This window comes from Hordeum vulgare, chromosome 6H (genome assembly GCF_904849725.1).
Source record: "Hordeum vulgare subsp. vulgare chromosome 6H, MorexV3_pseudomolecules_assembly, whole genome shotgun sequence".
Taxonomy (NCBI): domain Eukaryota; kingdom Viridiplantae; phylum Streptophyta; class Magnoliopsida; order Poales; family Poaceae; genus Hordeum; species Hordeum vulgare.
The window spans coordinates 552,213,046-552,238,424 of NC_058523.1; the positions used below are offsets into that span (position 1 = coordinate 552,213,046).

Sequence of the window (25,379 nt, forward strand, 5' to 3'; positions counted from 1 at the left end):
ATCCCTTCCGAATGGACCCGCCGAGTCAGCGAGATTGGGCGTCGCCGAGAACATTCGTCGGCTTCTTCGCCTTGGCTCTCGTGTCGGTTCAATGTGTCGAATTTCAAGGTCTCGCGGCGCAGTGATGGCATGTCGCCGCGTGTCCCGCACTTTCTCGCCACGCATGCACACTGCTCCCGCCCCTTCCCCGTTATAAAAGTCGTGCATCGCCGCCGCTCACCGCACACTCGCCCTCCATCCTCTTCTCCAATCTTTCTCGCCTCTATCGCCAACACCTTTCTCGAGCCCATGGCGGAGCGATTCCCCGGCGATGGAGCAGCTTCCAAGGGCTTCGGCCGCCGCTCGTTGCACGAGTGGGAGGGAAAACCCCCTCGAGGCGAACTACCCGGCGCCGCCAGACATGCGCCTACCGGGCGCGAGATTGAGCGTTGGAGGAGTCCTCATGCCCCCTCCGCCATCCACCATGGAACGCCATGGCGAGATCGTGCGCATTCGGCGTCTTTGTCATAGCACGCGATGCAGGAAGAAAGGTACGCCGCCGACAATCTCTCTATGTGGACGGCGTACTTCCAGCACCGTCACGTCGACCAGCTCGCCTCCACCAACGGGTTCCCGACGCCAAGGGGGGCGCCACAACTCCGACGGCCATCCTCAGTGGTGGGGCGTCCCCGGGCGCACGCTCCACGTTGTCCTCGAGCACATCGAGATGGCCGCCGCCAACCTTCGCCTCCCCGCGGCCACCTTTAAAACACACATCCATTACATTTGTAAGGCTCATTCATTCCCACTTACTTGTAGAGTTTGTATTTCCAATCTATTGAGTATATAAGCAATTTTTCAGTTAAGTTAACACATGTTATAATCACGATCATGTCATTGATAGAATTAATAACATACTGATTACTATCTAGATAAGCGGGTCGCGCTATTCGTCACCTTGGGTGAGAAATAGTTATTCTTCACCCCTCTATTTCAACATCCATGCACCATAATTCTACGTTCCGCAAATTTTATCTTATTTTATACATAAAAAGAGATCGTAAGAAAATTTATAATCACCGTAAAAAATATGTTTGCTACGTAAAATTACGAATGTAAAAATATAGTGAAAACTATACATAAAATGCAATTTTTCTGATTTTATGGCCTATATTTTTGTTTTCTTATGTCAAATTTTACATAGTGGATCAATTTGAATGTAATTATTTGTATTCGAAATGTAATTTATTTATAAAATAATCGTAAGATTACCTCGGGTGAATAATAACTTATTCTGCATCCTGGATGATGAATAGTATTACTACTAGATAAGCATGTAATACATATATAGTAGAAATATCTACGCACATAGCTAGTACTGCAAAACAAAAAATAATAATGGAATAAACGTGTTATACCTTCCAGTAAGCCAGGTGGTTGCAGCACAACAACGTCCTCAGCCGCCTTCAAGTCAGCAGGAGCTTTCTGGGCGTGTGTGTTGTTGGATATGGTGATGATGAAGGTGAAGTGGACATAGGGTGACGAGCGGTCGTGTAGAAGACGCTCCCGAAAAATCTAATCACCCTCCCCGTGTACATGATCTGGATAGGCGGGGTTTTGAGGCTCTGCTCTTCCGTCAACCATGCATGCAACGTATTGGACGACATCACCGACGACAACAGTAGTAAAGGAACGAACGACGGAACGGGTGTGCATGGAGGCAGATGTGATCCGCTCGGTTGCTTCTAGCGACTAGGGTTGGCAGACGCCTCGCCCATATAGGTGCTCTCGTGTGGAGAAACATGGGCTAGACCTAAGTTTGGGTTAATAACGACCCACAATCCAACGTCTCAGATCGTGGCTCTTCTATTAAAAAATCTTCGTTCCTGGCCGACAAAAATAAGGACATAGGTGTGATCTAGCCTCAATCCCGCAATTCGCGACGCGTCATGACGAGGCATGGCGTGGCGAGGCGTACGGCGAAGGACAGCGCAAAAACCACTTCTCTCCTCAAGCTCCAATAACATATGAAAAAGAATCCGTTATAAAAAATCCAGCTTCCGGGGTGGGATTCCCACCACATTCATTTTCATATAACACACATGGACCCTTAGCAAAAAATAAAAACATTAGCATCAATTTAGTTACTCGTTATGTTGTTGATAAGCTCGTGCTTAATCCAGCCAATATCACTAGAAGCACATTTTTTTACTTGTTACTTCTTTTTTCCATCTCTCTATTACTCCCTCCTTTCCGGTTTATAGGGCTCAAATCTGAAATCTCATCAACCAAGGTGAATTGTGAGTGGATGACACTAGTTTAAACTAGCTAATGAAATATTTCTCACATATGCAATTTCCAAGGCAATAAATATAGCATCCTTCCTTTCATTGGACTTGCATGATGGATGTAGAAAACGATGCATGCATAGCCACTTATTTCCTTTCTCTAAACTCTATGTATTAAATATGACGTGAGACTCAAAGCACTTTAACTCACTTAGACTCAAAATAAGCCTAATATAATAGAAATCTGAAAAAATTTAGATGAGCCCTGTAAACCGGAAAGGAGGAAGTAGTTAAGTGAGTCATGTAGTTAACTTTTTCCACTTCTATCACAGGCCCTGGGCGACTCGGGCGGGACGCGGTTGCTAGCGCCGCCACCGCTCCTTTCTGCACGCCTTGCCATGCCGCTATTGGAGGATGCCGCTGGCAAAGCTCACGCAGCCGATGGCGTCGGCAGGGCGCCTTCTCGCGACGGCCTCCGATCTGTAGGGCGACACGTCGGCATGCGTCGGGACTCGGCTGGGTCGCGGCGACGAGCGGCTGCCTTGTTGCGGATCGCGATGGCCACCAAAAGATCTTCACGGGGATTACTCTTGTGGTTTTGTTCGGCGACGAGATGCAATCTATGACAACGACATGACGCAAAGGATATGGTTGTACAATGGAGGCAGTGCATGCAGCTGCTGGGATGTTGGAAAAGCGGTGGAGACAACATATGATTGACTTCGAATGTTGTGCTTCTCGAGTATCCACTCTTGAGCTTCGAGGTGAAAACCTATGTCTGACACGAGTGGTCATACATGGCAATGGTGATGTTTTTGCTTCATTCCTTTGCTGAAGGCATTGCTCTTATATGCTTAGACTGATTTTCAAGGTAAAATCCTAGAGTTTGACATTTGGTGGTTGGATCCGGTGACGGCGGCGCTCGAGCGTCGCTTCCTTCATGAAGGCGTTGATGTTGAAGAACTTCGTTGTTTTCATGATGTCATGAGATCTTGAGGGGATGGGCAAAACATGAAAGTGGAATTTATAAGAAAGAGAAACAAAGGTTACTTGAACTTATAAATTTGCTTGACATTAAGGCCGAAAGCACGTTATTAGATGACAATGATAGGTCATTAAAAACGGAGGTTGAACTAAAATTAAAGCAACTTCTTAGAGAGGAGGAGTTGAAGTGGGCTCTTAGAACGAAAGTTCGACATGTTGTACAAGGCGATGACAACACACAGTTCTTTCATCTAATAGCTAATGGAAAACATAGAAAGAAGAAAATCTACCAGTTAGAGCAAGACGAGGGTACAATAATAGGACATGAGAGTCTGAAATTGTACATCTCTGAATATTATAAAAAACTTTTCGGGGCTCCCGAGGATACTTCTATCTCCATGGATGAACTAATGGTCGATGACATACCTAAGCTCGGGGCGGACGAGAATGAGGTATTAATCGCGCCTTTTACAGATAAAGAGGTGTTCGAGGCCATATCGCAAATGAAGAATAATAAGGCACCTGGCCCAGATGGGTTTCCGGCGGAGTTTTACAAGAGATGTTGGCACATCATCAAAGGTGATCTGTTACCGATGTTCCAATAACTTTTTGACGGAAACCTGCAGTTATTCCATCTAAATTATGGTACAGTCACGCTGTTACCAAAGAAGGAAGGGGAGGTGCGTATAAAGCAATTTAGACCTATATGCCTTCTGAATGTCAGTTTCAAAATATTCACAAAGGTAGGCACAAATAGATTGACACAGATAGCACACGAAGTAGTGCAACCTAGTCAGACGGCCTTTATGCCAGGCAGGAACATACTAGAGGGTGTGGTAGTCCTGCATGAAACGTTGCATGAAATCCACTCGAAGAAACTAGATGGGGTTATCTTTAAGGTAGATTTCGAAAAGGCATATGATAAGGTCAAATGGCCTTTCCTGCAAAAGGCATTACGTATGAAGGGATTCGATGAAATTTGGAGGAAACAGGTTGAATCTTTTGTACAAAATGGAAGTGTTGGAATTAAAGTCAATGATGATATTGGGCATTTTTTCCAAACTTTCAAGGGTCTCAGACAGGGGGATCCGATGTCACCCATTCTATTCAACATAGTTGCCGATATGTTGGCAATTCTAATAGGAAGGGCTAAACAGGAAGGCCAGGTAGGTGGACTTGTGCCACATTTGATGGACGGCGGCGTTTCTATCCTACAATATGATGATGATACGATACTGTTCATGGAGCATGACATAGCAAAACCTAGGAACATGAAGCTTATACTTTGTCTATTTGAACAATTGTCTGGCTTAAAAATAAATTTCCATAAGAGTGAGCTGTTTTGCTTTGGGAAGGCCCAAGACGAACAGAACACATATAAACAATTGTTCGGATGTGAAATGGGGAACCTACCGTTCAATTACCTAGGTATACCTATTCATCATCGGAAACTTTCCAACAGCAAGTGGAAATGTATAGAAGATCGATTTGAGAAAAAGCTAAGTTGCTGGAAGGGCAAATTGCTCTCATATGGAGGTAGACTAATTTTAATCAACTCGGTTCTGACGAGTATGCCCATGTTCCTCCTGTCCTTCTTTGAGGTACCTGTAGAGGTACGAAGAAGATTGGACTTTTATCGATCTAGATTTTTCTGACAGAGTGATGGGAACAAGAAGAAATACAGATTAGCCAGATGGGACATTATCTCTAAGCCCAAAGACCAAGGAGGCCTAGGAATTGAAAATTTAGAGGTGAAGAATAGATGTTTGCTAAGTAAGTGGTTGTTCAGACTGTCAATTGAGACTGAAGGAATGTGGGCACAAATTTTGCGTAATAAGTACCTACATTCCAAGAACCTAGCACATGTAAATGTAAGACCCAATGATTCACCATTCTGGGAGGGATTGATGAAAGTGAGATCAGCCTTCTTTCATAGAACAAAATTTATTATTGGAAATGGTGAGGGTACTAGATTCTGGGAGGACTCGTGGTTGGGGGAGACGCCTCTAGCCAGGCAATATCCAGCTCTCTATAATATTGTGTAACGCAAGGATGCGTATGTAGCTACAATCTTACAGTCAAATCCTCTAAATATACAATTCCGAAGGGCATTGATAGGACATCGATGGGCTGATTGGCTACACCTTGTTAGGAGACTCATGGATATACATCTATCGGAGGAACCTGATAGGGTGCGTTGGAAGCTTACGAATAGTGGAACTTTCACAGTCAATTCGATGTACCTAGATCTTATTAATACCTTCAATATTCCAAAGTCCGGAAATATTTGGAAGGTCAAGGTTCCCTTAAGGATCAAGGTCTTCATGTGGTTTGTGCACAAGAAGGTCAATCTAACTAAGGATAACTTGGCTAAACGAAATTGGGGGGTAGTACTAGGTGTAGTTTCTGCGATAGAGAAGAAAATATTTCACACCTATTTCTCCAATGCCCACTTGCCAGAGTTCTTTGGCAGACGGTTCACATAGCCTTTAATATTATACCTCCGGACAGTATTGATATGTTATTTGAAACGTGGCTAGATGGAGTTGATTCGAGTATTGCTAAACACATTCGCATTGGAGTTTGTGCACTTATGTGGGCTATCTGGAACTCTAGGAATGATGTGGTTTTTGACAGATATACAAATATACATTTTTTGCAGGTACTACACAGAGCTGCGGCATCGATTCATACCTGGTCATTACTCACTCTTGTGGAAACCAGGGAGCCTATGGTTACTGGGTCTATCCGATGGGAGACGGTAGCACGGGATATCTTCAACCGGTTTAGATGGCAGTCCACTAATAGGATAGATGAGTAGACATCTAGGCCTATTTTGCCGGTTGTGGCACTTTTCTTTTTAATTTTCCATCTTAATTTCATTTTTTCAAGACTATGTTGAACCGTACTTTGTTTGCTTCTTTAATAAAGGGGTCGTATGCATCGTGTTGATGCAGAGGCCGGAGGTAATCCTCCTTTTTCTAAAAAAAATGATGTCATGAGATGGTTGGTGTGAATACGGTCATTGTTGTAGTTTGTCGATCGTAGATTTGTTCACTTCGGGTCTTCTTTTCTCGTTTAGGCATAGCTTTGGTCTTATATGGCTTTGCTTTTTGCTAGCGAGGTTTTGTGTGTGTTGGTGTAAGCTGTGTGCATCTTAACTATGCAGAGGCCGGGTGTGTTTTCATCGTGTCTGTATCAACTTGAAGCTTCATTTTGAGTGAGTAAAATTCACCCTTTATCGAAAAAAATGTAGTTAACATTCGTTTTTTAACTGCGTATTTCTTCCTTCCTTAGAGCATCTCCAACAGCCGCGCTATACTAGCGTCGCGCCGCAAAAAAGGCAGTTTTAGCGCGCGCGCAACGCGTCGGGCAGCTCCAGCGGGCGCGCAAAAACGGCACGTGCGGCATTTTCAGTTCAGCGCGCTGGCCGAAACACAATCGCGCGCCCCTTATTTGTTGCGCCAGCTCCCGCGCGCGCGAGTCTCCCGCGCTCGCTTCTCCTCTCTCCCGCGCTCGCTCCTCCACTCTCGCGCGCTCGCTCCCCACTGCCACCCCCATCCGGTCGCGCCGCCGCCGCCGCTCACGCCCCCGGCGACCGTTCAGACGCTCCCCGGCCTATCCCCGCGCCGCCGTCGCCGCCCGCGCCCGTCGGCGACCACTCAGGCGCTTCCCCGGCCTGTCTCCGCTGCGGCAGCCGCCCGCGCCCCCCGGTGACCGTTCAGGCGCTTCCCCGGCCTCCCCGCGCCGCCGCGCTTCCGCCCCACCCCCTCCTAGTCCCGCCGGCCCTCGTGCGCCTCCGACGTCCGAGGAACAGCGCCCAAGCGCTCGCTGTCGCGCCGCGCCCGCAAGGTGTTCGAGAAAACGCCTACAAGGTATGTATTGCTCCAAATTTATGAATTTGGTGCATGTTTTGAATTGTAGTTTTTATAGTGTAGTTTTGAACATTGTAGATGAGTTCGTCGTATGATTCTTCCGAAGAAGAATTTGATATGGAAGAGGAGGAGGATCTTGCAATGATCATAGCTATGCATATCAATAAAAAACCGAAGCACGGTGGTTCGGTTATGGGTCGGGAGAAAATTTGGAGAGATAGGATTGATGCCCATAACAGATTGATGAAGAACTATTTCGTGGAGAATCCCACATACCCGGAGTCGTATTTTCGTCGCCGGTTTAGGATGAGCACAGACTTGTTCAAGCGCATTGCAGAGAAACTAGCGAGCCATGACCGGTTTTTCCAGCAAAGGAGGAATGCCGCCGGAGAGCTCAGGCATAGCACCTTTCTGAAGGTGACAGCCGCTTTGCGTATGTTGGCATACGGTATCCCGGCTGATCTAGTTGATGATCACTTGGCTATGGGTGAGAGCCAAGCCATCATGTGTGTCAAGCGCTTTGCAGTGGGAATTGTGCAAGTGTTTGGCAAGAAGTACTTGAGATCTCCCACTGCTGAAGACGCCGCAAGGCTATTGGCGATGAACAAATCTCGCGGCTTTCCTGGCATGCTTGGCTCAATAGATTGCATGCATTGGAGTTGGAAGAATTGTCCAAAGGCATGGCATGGGCAATTCCACGGCCAAAAAAAGGGTTCCACTATAATCCTTGAAGCGGTGGCCGATCAGGAGACTTGGATTTGGCATGCATTCTTTGAAATGCCTGGATCTTTGAATGACATCAATGTTGTCAACCGGTCACCACTGATGAATAAGATTGCAAATGGTGAGTTGCCACCGGTGCAGTTTGTAGCAAATGGCCGTACGTACAACTTTGGTACATCATGCACACTTGTGTGATCATGCACAACATGATCATCGAGAATGAGCGTGGCCAAGATTTAGACTACTCACAGTATGAGCTCTTGGGACATCCCGTGCGAGTACGACAGAGGGCTGAAAGGGTAGCCCGTTTTGTTGCCTCCTATCATGCCATTCGGCGTCCAGCAATGCACAATGATCTTCAGAAGGATCTGATTGAAGAGTGGTGGGCATGGCATGGACGACAAAGAGCATGATTTGATTGTGTTTATTGCATATTTGTATTGTATTGTTCATGAACTATTGGTTGTGTTTATTTATTTTTTATTGTACTGAACGATAAATTATTTGTTTGAGTTGTAATGACTATTTATTGTTGATTTATTTTGTTTGTTTGATCATTTTTGCTCCTATTTTCTGAAATATACATGTGGTTTGTGCGTGCTGCGCGCTGCATTTTTGGGCGCTGCTGGAGCGGCGCGCGCTGCATTATAACGCGGCTGTTGGAGCCAGCGCCTATCCTCACGCTAAACCAGCCGAAGCGCGCGCGACAAACATATTTTTTTAACGCGGCGCGAAGCGTGGCTGTTGGAGATGCTCTTACTCTGCTTTTTGCAGCTTGTGACCCGACTGTCACACGACGACCTCGTGGCTCTTCTGTCAACGTTCTTACCCGCGGTCTTGGACACCTTCGAAACCACGGTCCATGTATCCACACGGTTCATTCATTCCCACTTACTTTTATAGGTTGTGCTTTAAATCATCTTTAAATTTTCTGGAAACACCGTTCCCTTTTCTTTCATTTTCCCGAGGTCTGAATCCTGAAAGCAAGAGTTCAGGGAACCAAATAGTTGTAGTCTGTAGAAGATTAAAGCTTCACGTGATATATAAGTCAGGTCCTAGGTCGTCTTGCAACCGTCCGGTCCTTGCAGAATTTGATTCAAGCTGCAAAATTTGCATGAATCACATCTAAACATTTTTCTAGAATTTAAACCTGTCTCAGGCTCAGAATTTGGTTCACTGAAAGTTCAGCAATAGACAAAGCCCATGAAAGCAACTTCATGGAACCATCCGAAGCTGAAAACTTAACACGGTAGCGCAGGTCGTCTTGCAACTGCCGAGGCCTAGCTTGCACGAATCACAATATGTTTACATTGTGTTGGTCAGCTAGAATTTATTTTTTCGTAAAGATAGTTCATCTTTTCATTGATAAAAATAGTAGAATGAGTACATAGGGATACAACACATGACACGAACGCATGTAGGCTTTGTTAAGACTCTTTTGTACTCTATTCAGACTTGGTTTCGATTTTAGTATAAGGCTGTATGCATCTCTCGATGCAAAGGCCGGGACTATGCCTCCTTTTCTAAAAAAACGAACGCATGTAGGCATGAACATGGTGTCTGAAGCAAAGAGACAGGGGTTGCTCAGCCCGAACAGAATATACATCACAACTAAACCTACCAAGTCCCAACCACGAGCGACAATGGTGAACCAACAAGAATTCCAATATCACCCGAACCAACACCAAAGACACCGCCAGAAAGCAAGATAGCGCCTTCAAGAAGAAAGACGATGTCGAGACGCCGTCCTCATCTTGTCTGGGGTAACCAGAGCTGTGTTTCCCCTGAGCTCGAATAGGGGCGTAGCTGAAGGCCTTGGTGGCGCCTTCAAGAAGGAAAACGACACCCGCAGGTCCGTCACTGTCAGCACCAGCAAGCCGAGCAGGGATATCTCCGTGACGTGAAGCTGAGCAATCCCATAGTCGTCGAGTCGGGAACCGGAGATGGGGAAGTTTGCATTGGTCGGAACAGCCATGTCGGGACGAAGTTGGCGGGGCTGCACTTGCCGTCGGAGGGGGGCACCGCCTCTAAACCCACGAGCGTTGGGTCCGGCAAAAAGGGGAGGCTTTGAGGCGTATGGAGCAAGCAATGAAGTGAAGCACACGGAGAGCTTGGGGTGACAGCGTCCAGCAACGCTGACAAGTTAGGACTTTGCAAGCACGAACCATATATAACATCCAAACATTGTGCTAGAATTTCAAAGCAGTCTGAAACCCAAGAATATTTTCTGTATAGTGCGCAAAGGCCTCCGTTGAGCTAGGTAGGCTAAAACATGCATAGGGCCATTCTCACAAGCAGCATCCAAATTTTGTGCTAGGATTTAAAGAGGCCTGGAACTCGTGAGTTTGTTCTGAACCTCATCTGCTTACGGCAATTTCAGCGCAAATGTGCAATGTAGACATTGCGCGCTGCACTGTCTACATTGCACATTTGCGTTGCGCGTGTTTAATCTGGACACTAAATGAGAAACAGGAACATTGATCTCCTCTTCTCCTTCTTCTTAAATGAGAAACAAACATGCACATTTAATAAAGACCATTAAAACTCCAGGTTCTTTCTGAACCGTTCCATGCGGACCGAGTTCTTCTCCCGCCCCACCAATTAAACCTGCCTGATTAGTTACAGTGTGCTGCACTGCACAGCACAGCACAACACATATAATGCAGGCTGTTTTGATGTGCGTACGTGAAAAGGCTAGGGCCGCCGACGCTGCTGCTGCTGGAGCTAGCCGACGCGCAGCTCATGGTGACCACGCCCGCGGGCGTCCAATCAACGCAGGCAAAGACTAGCGACGAGGACGATCCATGGCTGAAGGCAAAGGAAGGGCAGCGCCATTTATTCCCATGCATGTGTGCATGGCCAGAGCTTTAATTTCCTGCGTGTACGTAGGAGCAGTATTTACGGCCATGTGTGCACGGGCAAGGCTAACCTAAAGTGGATATCTAATTAATGCGGGGAGGAGAGATCTATCGTAGGATGCAGTGCAGTGATCACCGTTATTGTAGAGTACTGGATTGAGATCCAGGGTACGTACGTACGTAGCGTACCTGCACCATGTAGCTACATTAACTTTAGTTTCCGGAAAGCATGTTCATGAGAGAAAGTACCCTTTCGAGCTCGAGCTCAGATGCATCCATATGAACAGTACTAGTTTATTTCTTGGTTTTTATGTGTTTCATGCTGCATTTTCCGTCAGCTTGCCAGCCATTTTTTCGGCTGTTCCATTTTTTCTATTCTATTCACCTTCCTTGTGGAACTTCTGAACAATATTTTAGATTTGTAAATGTTTTGTAAACATCACGAGAATTATTTAGAGTTCATGAGGAATTCTTTTAGATTCCTGTAACATTGAAGAATTTTTTTAAAACAATCAGGAACATTTTATAAAAACCATGAATTTTTCCTCGTTCCATTCTGCATCTTGTGATTCCGTCGACAGTCACACGACGACCTCATGACTCATCGGTCAACATTCCCACCTTCAGTCCTGGATATTGTTTTCAATATGGTCCTTCTTTTTCAGCCCCCCAGAGGCCTAAATCACGAGAGCAATGCATCTACTCTTTATGTATCGCAATGCTTGTTGTTGGAGAAAACTAGTCTAGAATCATGATCACGCATCTAGAATTTTAAAATATGACGATATCCCTCCCAGAGCCCTAACGTCTGAATCACAAGAAGTCCGAAGCTCAAAATTCTTCTGAACCTCATCTGCTCACGGCAATTTCAGTAGTGGGCAAATTCTGCATAGGAACCTCATTTTCTTCTTGCAAGACCATAAATATCGCATGTAGACCAGTGCCTAGGATTGATGATGAGGTGCTGAACATGTTCATGAGTTAATTCAACAGCGATTCATCAATATGTACGCTCGGATCGACCAGACTAATACTAATAATCTGGCCATGTTGATGAGCACCTTCACTCGGATCGACCAGACATCAAATCCCTGTCCAGTGTTGATGGGCATCTCGGCTCGGATCGCTGCACGCGTACACTAGTGTGCATCCTGTGCACTGCTCGCCCCATGTGTGCATCCTGAATCCCTGACCCGGCCCTGCATCTTCTTCTATACTGTACCTCTGCAACTCATTCAGATGATCAAACAAAACAGGTGAAATCCACCCGGCGGTAAGAAACAACGACACTCATTTCTCCTTCTTCTTCCTATTCTTAAAGGAAAAAAGCACGAGCACTCAAAGACCTTAAAAACTCTTGCAGCAGCATGTTGTGTTCTGAAACCACGCTCCATCAATGTCGACGATGTGCTGCATTGCACATCTGCACTGTCTACTACGATACATTGCACATCTGCGCTGTCTATGTTTAATCTGGCTATTAAACATGAACATCCATCTCTCCTCTCCTTAAAGGAGAAACAAACATGAGCATTCAAAGGCCATAAAAACTCCATGCTCTTTCTGAATGCTGTCCGAGTTCTAGGCATCAAAACTCCTGCATGCAGCACGTTCTTCCTGGATCGTGTCCACGAACTAAACCTGCGTGATTAGTTAACTAGCAAGTGACCATGTGCTGCACTGCGGTTGCATCGCAGGCCGTATTGCTGTGCGTGGTGGAAAGGCTGGCGCGTGACGGAAAGGCTGGGCGGCGCGCAGCTCGTGGTGATCACGCCCGCGGGCAGGCTGTGCCGTCTGCCGTGCCGGCAGTGGCGAAGGCAGGAACAATTTTAAGGTGTGGCAGGTTTTACGAAGGTAAAAATTATAGTATAATACATGTATATAACTATGCAAAAACTTACTAAATATTGATATATGTTATTTTGTGTTTAGCAAGTATAACATAAAACTAATAGATTAGCTTCAGTGTCGGGAGATCATTAGAATAGTGGGTCTTATTTTATTTGACCTCAAAAAATTTTCTTCAAAATAGATGTTAATTTAATTCTAAATTATATTTTATTATGCACTTCATTTTTTCTTCTTCGACGCCTTCTGCGTACATCCATTGATACCCACTCTCACTCTCTTGCCCAACTGAGCCAACTCATTGGCAGACGGACGATATGCGCTAATTGTTTTCACCTCTATACAAAATTATGGATTCACGAGCGTTTTGAGTTTCTAGGATTTTTGAACTTGGATTGTCAGTTGGTCGGTTGGATCGTATATCTGTGTTTTAATCACTGTTCAAGAATTCATCCGATTAACCAGTTAACTTGCCAGTTAATCGCTACTCTTAGGGTGACCGAATCGAATAACACCTATTCATCGTGTTAACTTGCCATGCCGATTAATTGGCCAGTTAGACCGATTAATCACTTGTCATACCGATTAATCAGTTGCCATACCGATTAATCACTACTGGCCCATTAACTAGTGGGGAAACGAATCCCAAAATTTTGACACATAACCCCTGCCACCCCCTCTTGCTACTAAATACCTAGGGTTTGGCCCTCCTCCCGCTTCCTCATGCTCCTTTCATCCACTCCTAACCTGGTTGGTGGCTAGTCGTGTCCTCGCGAGTGCCGGCCACCACACTACACCTACAAGATCTAGTTGATCCGCCATTCTGGTCGTGTGCCTGGACCCCACCCACCATGGCCACTCCCCATCCTCTCCCATGGGATGCTCCCCAATCTCTTCCTTAATGGCATCACTAGTAGGCAAGGCACTACTATCTTTCCCCCTATCTTAGTGGAGAATTTAGATTCATATATTAGTAGATTATGAAATACAATTTTGTAGATGGGTGGATGGAACTGTTGTTTTTGGTTTTTATCTGTAGTATATCGTGTGATGTATGTTAGCAGGTATATGGATAAGTTTAAATGTTTAATTGATAATTTTGAATTTTGAGATTTATATATTTGGATGTATAACGATTATTAATTTTAACTCTTGTCTATTTTTTATATGCCTACAATAGAATATTTTGGTATATTACATAGCTAGGCGTGTGGAATTATGGTATAATACATAAAAATCTAAATATAAGTTGGCAAGTTTTGATTTAATCTACCGATTAATCCAGTTAATAGGCCGATTCACTGATTAATCGCTACTCCCAAGCCGACCGAGCAGTTACCGGTTACCGATTTCTTGAACATTGGTTTTAATTCGTCCATCCAGTCAAGCCCCAAATCGCAAGCACAAACCAGTGTATCAGGTCCAACACTAGGTCAACAATCAAGCCTAACATGCTTGAATCCTACCGTTTCAAAGTTATACATGTACTAGTATGCATACTAATGTGTATTTGCAGAAAATATTAGGTGTGGCAGCCGCCGGACCTTGCCAAATAGCTAGCTCCGCCCCTGCGTGCCGGTCCCGGTTCCGCGGACGGGACGACCAATCCATACAGGACTACCGACGAAGGCAAAGGCAAAGGCAGAGCAGCTCCATTCATTTTTCCTGTGCGTATTCATGCCTATGTGTGGAGCGCCAGGGCAAGCCGCAGGACGAGTCGGGCCAATTCCATCGCGCCACCCCATCCGGTCGGGTGCGTCCGTTTGGCCTAAAACTGACGAATAGTATGGACCAACGCGTGGCCTCAAACGGCAAATGTCCGTTTTTCATCCGTTTTCGATCTATCCCCAGCCCAAACTTGCGCGGCGTTTGGGGAGAAACAAACATCGCACGGACGGACGGGACGCACGTCCTTGTACTCCCTTGGCCCGTCTGTCGGGGACTCTGTCGATTCATTGCCCCCCAAGCCTCAACCGGCCCCTCCCCACCCAACCCTGCCGCCAGCGTCGCCACTATTATCCGGCCACCGTCGACGCCCATCGGCAACAACAGCTTCCATCGGGGGTGCTACAGAGCGACCTGTAGCCGGCCGCCATCCGCCCCCGCTGCCTCGAGGTGATTCGCGGCCTCTTTGCCATCACGACCGCAAGATGTTTGACACTTTGCCCAGAAAGGTACGGATAGTGGAGATGCTTTTTCTTCAACCACTTCATTTGTTCATCCGATGATTCGTCCTCGGATGACGAAGAACTTGTGGTGGCTGCACTCGTCGTTTATGACCACATTCAAAGGCACCGGCCTCGGTACAGGGGGTGAGTGTCGGGACGCACGCCTAACCTGAACCGTGCGAGAGAGAGAGAGGCCACGTCTTGCTCTATGTTGATTACTTTGAGAACACCGCACTCTTCAAATCGGAGAAATTCGGTCGCCGCTTTCGTATGTCAAGGCATGCGTTCAATCGCATTCGTGGGGGAGTGGTTCAATATGACCCATTCTTTGAGTGCAAAACGGATGCTCTTGGCAAGCTTGGATTCTTCTCTTATCAGAAATGCACCGCCGCCATTCGCATGCTTGCATATGAAATTCTACGCGATCTTGTGGATGAGTACGTGTGCATGAGTGAGTCCACATGTCTGTTGTCAATGTACAACTTCTGCAAGACCGTGGTAGCGGTGTTTGACCCCGAATACTTGAGGCAGCCAAATGCCGCAAACACAGAAAGGTTGTTGGCGATCAACGCCGATAGAGGCTTTTCAGGCATGCTTGGCAGCATAGATTGTATGCACTGGGAGTGGACGAGCTGTCCATTTGCTTGGCAGGGCCAGTACAAAGGGCATGTGAAAGCCTGCATTGTCATATTAAAAGCGGTGGCTTCGCACGATCTTTGGATATGGCATGCTTTCTTCGACATGGATGGTTCTCACAATGATATCAACGTGCTGCAGCGTTCCCCAGTGTTCGGTAGGCTTGCAGAAGGCCACTCCCCACCTGTCTACTTTGAGATCAATATCCACCACTACAGCAAGGGATACTACCTGGCTAATGGTATATGTCCTAAGTGGTCAACTTTTATGAAGATAATCTCAAACCTTCAAGAAGATAAGAGAAAGAGATTTGTCCAAACGCAAGAGAGTGTTAGGAAGGATGTGGAGCATGTTTTTGATGTGATTCAATCCCGATGGGGTAGCTGCCGTCGTCGGGAGTGCGGATGCGTGGGAGTCGTACAACACGCCGGTCCTGACGAGCAGAGCGCAGTCCCGGAGGTTGACGTCGAGCCCAACACTGAGCACGTGATGGCGCTCTACGCCTATAGCTTGCCGTCCCTCGGAGCGGCAGATCTAAGGTGTCGAACCAATCCTGGGGAGGACGTGCCCAGCTATTGGAGTTTGAACCTGTTAGTGTGAGGTGTCAGCAAGTGTTGTAATCTTGTAGATAAGTAAAAGATGATCTAAAATTGAAACCCCAAAGGTCGGACAGACGCGCCGGGACGTGCCCAGCTTGGCCGCGATTGCTTTCCACCGCCCGGGAACCCTTCCGCCGCTGTCGCCGTGTACGCCGCCGGCATCAAGCCCCTCACGCGCGCCAGGAGCTCCTCCGCCGGGTCGCCCCGCACACACATGGTTGGACACCTGTAGAGCGTGGCCAGGCCGCCGGGTCGCCCCGCACACTCATGACGGGGCAGCCGGGGTTAGCATGGTGTAATGAGGAAGAAGAAGGGGCGCGATGGCGGGCTGGCGACGGCGGGAGCACGTGCAGCACCACTTGTCATTCAGGCACGAGCTAGGTAGGCTCCCAATGGGAAAAATGGGCTAGCCCGATAATTGTTTCGGAAACGCCGCGCGGTTGGCTGATTAGGGCATGCAACATTTTTTCGTTCAGATTTACAGCAACCACGTTTAAATTTGCTACAAGCGTTTTTCATTCTGCTATAATTTATCCATTAAAATTCTACATCCACGTTTGTTTGTAACTCGAGTTTATTGGATTATTTTTGCTACAGCCGGCGTTTGAGTTTTGCTACAACCGTGTTAATTTTTTTTACAATCGGTATCATTTTTTGCTTTACCAGTTCACTAAAAAAGTTGCATACATGTTCGTCGAAATTGCAATCCGAGTTCACCGAATTGTTTTGTTACAGCCCACATTTTGTTTTGTTACCATGCATCATGAGCGTCGTTTTTTTGCTATGACCACGTCAATATTTTTTTGCTACAACCATATTTTTGTTGCAACCATAGACGAAAATTGCTGCATCGTGACCGAAATTTGCTGCATCGAGAAGTTTTGATGAATGAATAGATCTAACTATGCGACCCGCGTGCGGCCGACGGATTGGATGGCCCGTGTGCGATCGGTCAAACGTTTCGGTCGACGCGGACGCAGAGCACTGCCCATAATTATTATCCTTTTCCAACGGAAATCCGCTAAAGGAAATTAAATGGGATGGACTAATTAATCTCATTTAATCCCCTCTCCAACCGTATCCACCTCTACATGCATGTAGTGCTGCAAACGAGTCGAGTTCGAGCGAGTTGTAGTTGGCTCGGCTCAGTTCATATTAAAAATCGAGCGAGCTCAAACTGAGTGAAGCTCAAGATCGAGCCGTAAAACATGACTCATGCTCAGTTTGTAACAATGTTGAGTCGATCTCGAGTTAGGAGGTGTTTGTTTCACGGACTTTTTGATGTAGCGACTAAAAAAAGTCCCTTTTAGTCACATCTAAACCAAACATGAGGGACTTTCACGGACTAAAAGTGGGCATTTGGGACTAAAGAAAGAAGTCCCTAAGGGAGAGTCTTTTTTGGGACTTTTTCCAACAGTGTCCCTGCTTTTAGCATATCATTTAATAACCTCTAGTCCATTAGTAGGGGTAATATGGACTTTCAGCATGTCATTTAATAATCTCTAGTCCATGTTTAGTCTCTGAAACCAAACATGTAGGGACTAGGGATTTTTTAGTTGGGACTAAAAAAAATCCTAAAACTTTTTAAACAAAGAGGGCCTTACTTTAAAGCTAAATGAGATCGTAAAATAAATGTTCACTTCGGTTTATAGTACGCTGAATCACATGCACCGTATCCAAAAGTATTTTACACGTAAATAGTGTAACCATAACTCAAATCTTGAGAAAGAACCGCAAACGTATTCAAATATCATTTAATGTGAAAATTAAAAAAAAAGCTTACTTTAATCGATTGTACAGCCATCACATTATTTTTTGAAGAGCTCATCTTTCAACAAATGATGGCCTTCGTGAAAGAAAGATAGGATAACCAAGCATATGCTTGGGAATACTACCCAAAAGCAACAAGATATTAACACACTTGATCAAGTACTGTAATAAGGCCTAAATTTTCTCTATACTTCATTAAACTTTCATGTCTGTTAGTAAATAAAATCGAAAAAAAACATGGACAACATATATGATAATAAATTATTGTATTTTTATTTAATATATAACATGATCATTTAACATGATGATGTTAAGGGGGTGTTTCTTTTCAGGGACTTTTTGGTGTAGGGACTAAAAAAGTCCCTTTTAATCTCATGTGAAAGAAACAGGAGGGACTTTTAGGGACTAAAAGGGGTATTTGGGACTAAAGGAAGAAGTCCCTATGGGAGGGACTTTTTTGGCTCTTTTCCCAACACTGCCCCTACTTTTAGCATGTCATTTAATAACTTCTAGTATATTACTAGGAATAACATGGTCTTTTTACGTGTCATTTAATGACCTTTAGTACATGTTTAGTCCTTAAAAAAAAGGATATGGAGTAGAGACTTTTTAGTTGGGACAAAAAAGAAACAGGGCCTAAAACGAGCTATCGATCTAAAATGAAGCGAACTCGTTTCTCGACCGAGTGACACATATTGTTGATACTCAGATCATTTCTTTTCAAGTCGATCACGTATCCAGCCAAAAGACAAGTCAATCTCGAGGGGCTCACCAGGCTCGAGCTTTCCTTGCAGCGCAATGCACCGCCGGTCAAACAGCAAGTTTGATCCGCAATAGAATCGCTGGAAAATTGCAACAGCCACACGCGTTGTATATACACTCAGGTCCCAATAATATACTTCCTTTATTTCTAAATACTTGTTGTTGGAAGAACTAGACTAATTTTTTTCAACAACCAGTATTATGGTACAGAGGGAGTAGATATCAGTTCATTAGAGTAGACATGATACGTGGCAACATGCATGTTTGATTCAACGACACAAAAAATCTAGTAGGGCCATGCTTGCATACGGGCAAACGTGGCAACATGCATGTCCCCTGCCCTCTGTTCCCACTTCTCCATCTCCATCTCCAACCCCCGCTCCAGCTCCCACTCCTCCCTCAGCGAGCGCCATTGCGGCCACACTCCGCCTATCCTAGCCGCCTCCACTCTTCTCCCCCAGCACGCTCGCCTGAATCGCCTCGTGCGATCGGTGCTGGTGCTGCCTCCCTGCCCGGGCCTCCTGGAGACCTGGACGCGACGGCGGCGGCTGGGGCTCTGGAAAGGAAGCAGAAGAAGAAGCAGGACATGCAGGTGCTGCCGCCCTTCCCCGGCTGCCTCGGCAGGGTCATCAACATGTTCGACCTCGGCAACGGCGTCGTCGCCACCAAGATGCTCGCCGACAAGGCGCACAGAGACGGTATTATGCCGCTGCTCGCCCTTCTGCTCTATGTTTTGTGCTGTTTTTTTGCTTCCGGTTACGCGGTGGCGTTCTCCTCCTCGGCCGATCTCTGAAGCGGTTTATTTACACGTATGCTTTGCAGTTTCTCCGGCTGGTAAGGACCGCAGCGGCGGTTTCAAGATGGAGGATAAACATGTACGTGATAATGCCGATGTGCTTCATGCTTCTTTTGTTCTTAACTGCATAAGTAAGTTGAGCTTGAGCTTTGTTAACTGATCTCTTTTCTCTATTTTTTTTTTACCCTAAAGGGATAGTCAGCAAAGGAGGAGCACTCCAACAAAGAGATCAAACTCGCCCACCAACAGATCTGGCGTGTCACCCGTCGAGATGCTCATGGAGCAGGACATGTGGAGAGAAGGGGTGCCTGATGATGAGCCCCTCAATGTTGTTGCCAGATTCATGGGTAGACGGTGGTGTAGCTGTTGTACATCGCATCGTATGCATAGTACGTTTGATGTATGCAGCGTATGCTTGACGGAGGTTAGCCAGCTGCTGTAGTAGCTCGTTGTTTACATTCTAGCTGTATCAGCTATGTTAATTGCTGTTTGCGTGGCCTTTTAACTAAGTATCTAATAATTTTCTATGGCTGTAAGCCTCCTTTTGATATGCTGGTGAGATTTTTAGCTCACAACATCACTATCAATGACAAAGTGATTAAGCTCCTCCGCATCAGGCACAAGATCATCGTCAATGATGTGAACCAGGAAGCTTTCCAGCATAATAAGAGAAAACTTAGCCACAGAAAATTATCAGACGACGCCCTCCTCCTCGGCTCCAGGAGACCTCGCCCGCCGCCGGAGGGAGCCCGCTCGCCCGCCCCCTCCTCCTCCCGTCCAGCGCCGGGCATTGGGATCTCGTGGCTCGCCCCAGCGCCGGGCATTGGGATCTCGCGGCTCGCCCCACCCGCGCCACCCCGCCCAAACCCTAGCCGCCGTCAGGGGAGGGTCGTGTCACGGCAGCAGGATCCAACAAATCTGGAGACACGCACCGCGCCGTCATCGGATCCCCTCTCCGCCCGCTTCGCCGCTACCGGAGGGGACGCCGGCGAAGCCGCGCGCGCCCCGGGGATGGCGGCGGCGGGGCCCCTCGCGTTGGCCCTCGGGCTCTGACGGCGGCGCCCCGCGTCGACGGTTGCGGGATCCGGTGTGATCTCGTCAATCGGCGGCGGCGGAGGGCGGATCCGGGGCTCCATGGCCGGATCTGGCGGGGCACTCGGCCCTGGTGGTAGGGAGCGGCAGCCGGGCGCGACTGGATGATGGGGATTCCTTAATTCAGGGCCGGCAGCGGAAGCCTGGTGTCCTCCGAATGCTAGTCTCCGACTGGATGATTCAGGGCCTGTTACCGACTGGATGATGGGGATTCCCTAATTCAGTCGGGGCAGACTTAGGGTCCTGTTCTTCGTGTGGGGTAGTCCTTGGGTAGGACACGTACGGCAGGCCTATGACCCTACCCTAGGACTATGACCCCATCATTAGTCCCCGAATGGATTGGGGTTGAAACGCCGAAGCGGTGCTTGAGGTTCGGATCCGACTGGACTAGGTTCGACTTGGGCGTTGCTTGCCTCTATCCATTTTATCTTTCCTGACCAGCGATCCGAGTGGAAGTGCTCGCGAAACGGACTGTTGGAAACCGAGTGCTTCTGCGGCATCTTTTGACGCGACCGGTCAACTGACAGCAGCGGATTTTCCGGGATCTCAAATTTCGGGTTCCGCGCGCTCAGCGGGGATGACGCCAGCGCGCTCGAGTAGCGCCTGACGCCTCGATTCACGCGCCTTCAATTCCTCCACTGATATCGCCGCGGCCGGTCGGGCGGATAGGGTTTCGGGGCCACCCACCAGTGACTCAGTCGGAACTCTATTTAAATCTGGGCGGCGAGGCTTCTTCGCTACGCCTTGCCGAATCTTTCGCTCTCGCCTGCTCCGTCTTCCCCGCCACCTCTAGCGCTCCTACTTCCCTTCCTTCTCCTCTCTCTTCGAGGGTTCGCCGTCGCCTCCATGACCAAGGGTCAAACCAGCAAGATGAAGGCAAGGAAGAAGAAGGGCAAGGCGGCGCCTGCTCAGCGGCGGTAGCGGCCGCTGCCGGCGGGGTGGATCCAGGGAGATTTCCTCCCTTCGTCGGTGACAGAGGGAGACCTGCTGGAGCTGGTGGAGTACGGAATGCTCGTGCACAAGTCATGGAGACTGCCGGCAGAGGACGAGGTCGAGCCAGCGCCTCGGGAGGGGGAGCGCGTCCTGCTCCTCTGCCATGTCCACCGAGGTTTTTCTTTGCCCCCGCATCCTTTCTTTAAGGGTATCCTGAATCACTTCGGGGCTCAACTCCACCACTTTCCTCCGAATGCCATCGGCCACCTTTCTGCTTTTATCGTTTTGTGCGAGTGCTTCATTGGTTGCCCCCCATTGGGGTTTGTTCAAACACATCTTCTCCGCCCGATCCCAAACTATCAAACGTCTTAGTCAGTCGGACGATAAGACGCACCTCCTCCAGCTCTGCGGAGGTTTAGGATTCCAGAAGAAGAGTCGGAGCAGCTATCATGCTCTCTAGTTGAGTGAGTCGGTTAGGAACTGGCAGTCGACGTGGTTCTACTGCCAGGACATCGCCTGCCCGAATGCGTCGACTGGGCTGCCTCCGTTTAGTCTAGATCGGCCCGCCCCGCCTAAGCAGCTCGCGCTCTCGAAGGCCGAGAAGAACGACATCCAGCCTTTGGTTGAGGCACTCGTGGATGTCGTCAGGAAGGGGGTCACCGGTATAGACTTGCTGGAAGTCTTCCTTGGTCGGCGGATCCAACCGCTGCAGGCTCGCGACCATGCTATGTGGCACTACACAGGGCCCGAGGATTCCACTCGGACCAACGTGGTGGGCGTACCCAAGGAGAGGGTGACCTCGTGGGTGCTCCAAATCACGGGCCCCTGTGAGAACCCCAAAGGAGCTCCCCGAGTGAAGCCTTATAGTGCGGACCACCCTCCGCCGAATCAGGTGAGTGGCATTAGCCGAGTGCATTGGACAGTCTTGATTCCAGTCGCTTATTTATATATCCGTGTGATGCCTAATGTTTCCGACTGAACTTCATGCAGGCGTGGACCAACTGGTTCTCCCCCGTCTCGAACGGGAATCCGGAGGAGGAAGAGGAGGAAGGCAGTCAGGAGGGCAGCATGGAGAGCGTTGAATATGTCTCCGACAGCGGGGAGTCGGAGGAGGAGGACAGCGAGGAAGAGGAAGAGGACGAAGAGCAAGACTCGCCCCTTCCACGGCCAGAGCATCGGAGCAAGCGCCGACACGAGCCCGCCGTCCCTTCATCTCCTCCTGCATCGTCGAGTGCTCCGCCTGCCGCTCCGGTGGTCTCGAGTGTTCGAGGCACCAAGAGGGCCAGGGACGCCGCCGCAGAGCCCGCAGGCCAGTCTTCCAGGGCGCCCAAGCTGAGTGGGCCCAAACCTCGGAAGGCTCTGCCGTGAATGAGGGTCGCTATCCCCGTCACCTCCACGTAAGTGAATCTAACTTTTGGCTCTTTCTGTTATCCGAGTGAACTCCTACTTTATAAGTCGAATGTATTTCACTCGACAGGGTCGCCACCTCTGCAACCTCTCCGGCCCGCCAAGGGGACGACCCCATGGACACGGACAACGTCGTTTCGTCCCAGCCAGGTGAGTTGTAGGAGAGTCGGGTGTTTTATCCCCGCGGACTGTGCCATTCTTTCTTTTTCTGAGGTGTCATGTCATTCGGCTTGTCAGGGGCGATTTGCCTGGACGAGGACGACCAGGGGAGAGCCGACCCTGCCGTGGAGCCTGTCCTGGAGCCTGTCCCCGAGGCTGCTCCTCCTGCCGCCACCCCTGCCGCCGACGCTCCACCGACTGAAGCGCCTCCACCGACTGAACCGGTGCCGGTGGGGGAAGAACCAACTCGGGCGAACCTTGGGATGCCCCAGGAGCCTCCCACGATTCCCGGTTCGTCGAATGCTGAATTCAGCATCCGGCGTCTTCCAGAGGAGCAGGTGGGAGCGGCCAAGGGAGCCATGGTGCAGGTGGAGTTGATGGCTGGAGAAGCCAAGAGGGCTTATGACTCCGTTGCGGCCTTGTACCAGCGGAGCTTGGAGCTGCGCGATGATATCCGAGTAAGTAGTCTAGTAAGTATTTGCTTTTCTCATGTAACCCACTGGGTGTTGTTGTTTTTTCTGCAATGGGTTCACTCAGAGTGAACCCAGTGGGTGTAGTCCCCGAGACTTCTGTCGAGTGCTTGCACCGACAGTTGTCTTTACACATTTTGACTTTAGTTTGGTTGTGTCTGTAGATAGGATTGCCGAGTGCGAGTATTTGTTGCAGTCAGAGTGCTCTTGCGGTAAGAGTCTCCGAGAGTAAGTTGCACGCAGGTCGGGTAGTATTGGCCTCTGAGGCGTCGGTGAAAACATGCATCTCAATAGGGCATGCCTGCTTGAGGTGCATGCCAGTGGGGTCACTCTTAGTGAACCCACTGGGTGTAGTCCCCGAGACCGCTGTCGACTGCTTGCGTAGGAAGGGGTCTGAAGAACTTAGACTGTGAACTGATAAACTTGCTGATTACCCTTCATTTCTTGGTGGCAGAAAACTTGTGAAATGGGAACTGCCTATGAGGCCCTGAGGGCGGAGAGGAACCAGTTCGCTGGTGAACTTGATGCTGCTATGCGCGCCATGGCCGGCATGAAGGATGCGCTGGAGGGACGAGAGAAGTCCCTGGAGGAGGCTCGGGAGGCGAACAAGGTGTTGATAGAGGAGGTGGAGAGACTGAAGAAATAGAGGACTGATCTGCACAATCAGATGGTCGTTCGGAACAGACGATGGACAGCTCAGGAGAAGTATGTCAACGACTGGGCTGTGCAGATGATGACTCGTCTGGCTGGTAAGTCTTATGTTTTGCCGAGTGCTTGTACCGTGTGCTCTACACTCGGTTTTTATTGTCTGCTTGCCCGTTTGTTGCAGACTTTTGCGGTGACGCTGAAGCTGAAACGGCGGCTGTGGAGCAGTCCATTAAGGACAATCTGCCACTCGGCGAGGACGCCAACCGGGATCTGCTCCGGGCGCATATCCGCGTAGGCAAAGTGGGTCCTTTCATCGGCCGACTGAGAGAAGTCGTCGGCCGAATTGACAAGGAACTTTGGCCAGAAGACAAGTCGCGGCAGGAGATGGAGACTCTGTTGGCGCGACTGGAGGAGATTCCGAGCCGAGTGCAATCGTGGAAGAAATCGGCGGCGCGTTGCGGTGCTGATGTGGCGTTGTCCTTGGTCCGAGTCCATTGCAAGGAGGTGCAGGAAGATAAGCTGAAGACATTGAAGGTCGCCAACAGGAAGAAGCTTCGATTCGAAGACTTCATGGAGACGTTCCTTGAAACTGCTACCCGCATCGCTGATGGAATCAACTTGGACACTTTTGTGAAGCCCTCCAGTCCTGCCGCCGGCCCAGCTGACGCGTGATAAAACTTTGTCCTCGGTATGCCGAGTGTTTACCTGTAAGATACTCTGGCCACTTCTGTTGGCTGTCATACTTTTAAATCGGTGCGGGTAAGCTTGATCCGCACCGAGTCAGCTATCGTTTCGAGACTTTTGGAATCGGAATGAAAACATCTAGTCTTTTGTTTGAATGATGTTTCGAGTGCAACGCTTAGTGCGTACTCGGAGAAGATTGATACTTAGGTGATTCTTGATCACAGCTAAGTCCCCGAGTGTGACGCGTAGTGTACACTCGGAGGATGTTAGTACTTAGGTGATTCTTGATCACAGCTAAGTCCCCGAGTGTGACGCGTAGTGCACACTCGGCGGAAAATATGGCTTAGGTGATTCTTGATCACATCTAAGTCTCCGAGTGCGACGTGTAGAGCACACTCGGAGGGAGTTAGTACTTAGGCGATTCAGGATCGCAACTAAGTCTCCGAGTGCGACATGTAGTGCACACTCGGAGGAAGTTAGTACTTAGGCGATTCAGGATCGCAGCTAAGTCTCCGAGTGCGACATGTAGTGCACACTCGGGGGAGGTGATTACTTAGGTGATTCTTGATCACAGCTAATTCCCCGAGTGCGGCGTGTATTGCACACTCGGAGGAGGTTAGTACTTAGGCGATTCAGGATCGCAGCTAAGTCTCCGAGTGCGACATGTAGTGCACATTCGGAGGAGGTGATTACTTAGGTG

The 25,379-nt window shown here is 48.5% G+C and overlaps 2 protein-coding genes across 2 annotated transcripts; both read left to right on the forward strand.

The window, feature by feature from the left end:
* The first annotated feature begins 310 nt into the window (after positions 1-310).
* On the forward strand, positions 311-16,190 carry LOC123405859. Its single transcript, XM_045099389.1, has 5 exons — positions 311-767; positions 5,914-5,993; positions 7,421-7,887; positions 15,002-15,939; positions 16,024-16,190. Exons 1-5 carry the CDS (start codon positions 311-313, stop codon positions 16,188-16,190), a joined length of 2,109 nt encoding a protein of 702 aa, XP_044955324.1.
* Positions 16,191-18,815: 2,625 nt separating this feature from the next.
* LOC123405860 lies at positions 18,816-19,665 on the forward strand. The gene is made up of 3 exons (XM_045099390.1): positions 18,816-19,188; positions 19,313-19,365; positions 19,479-19,665. Exons 1-3 carry the CDS (start codon positions 18,816-18,818, stop codon positions 19,482-19,484), a joined length of 432 nt encoding a protein of 143 aa, XP_044955325.1. The 3' UTR covers positions 19,485-19,665.
* Positions 19,666-25,379: the final 5,714 nt, after the last annotated feature.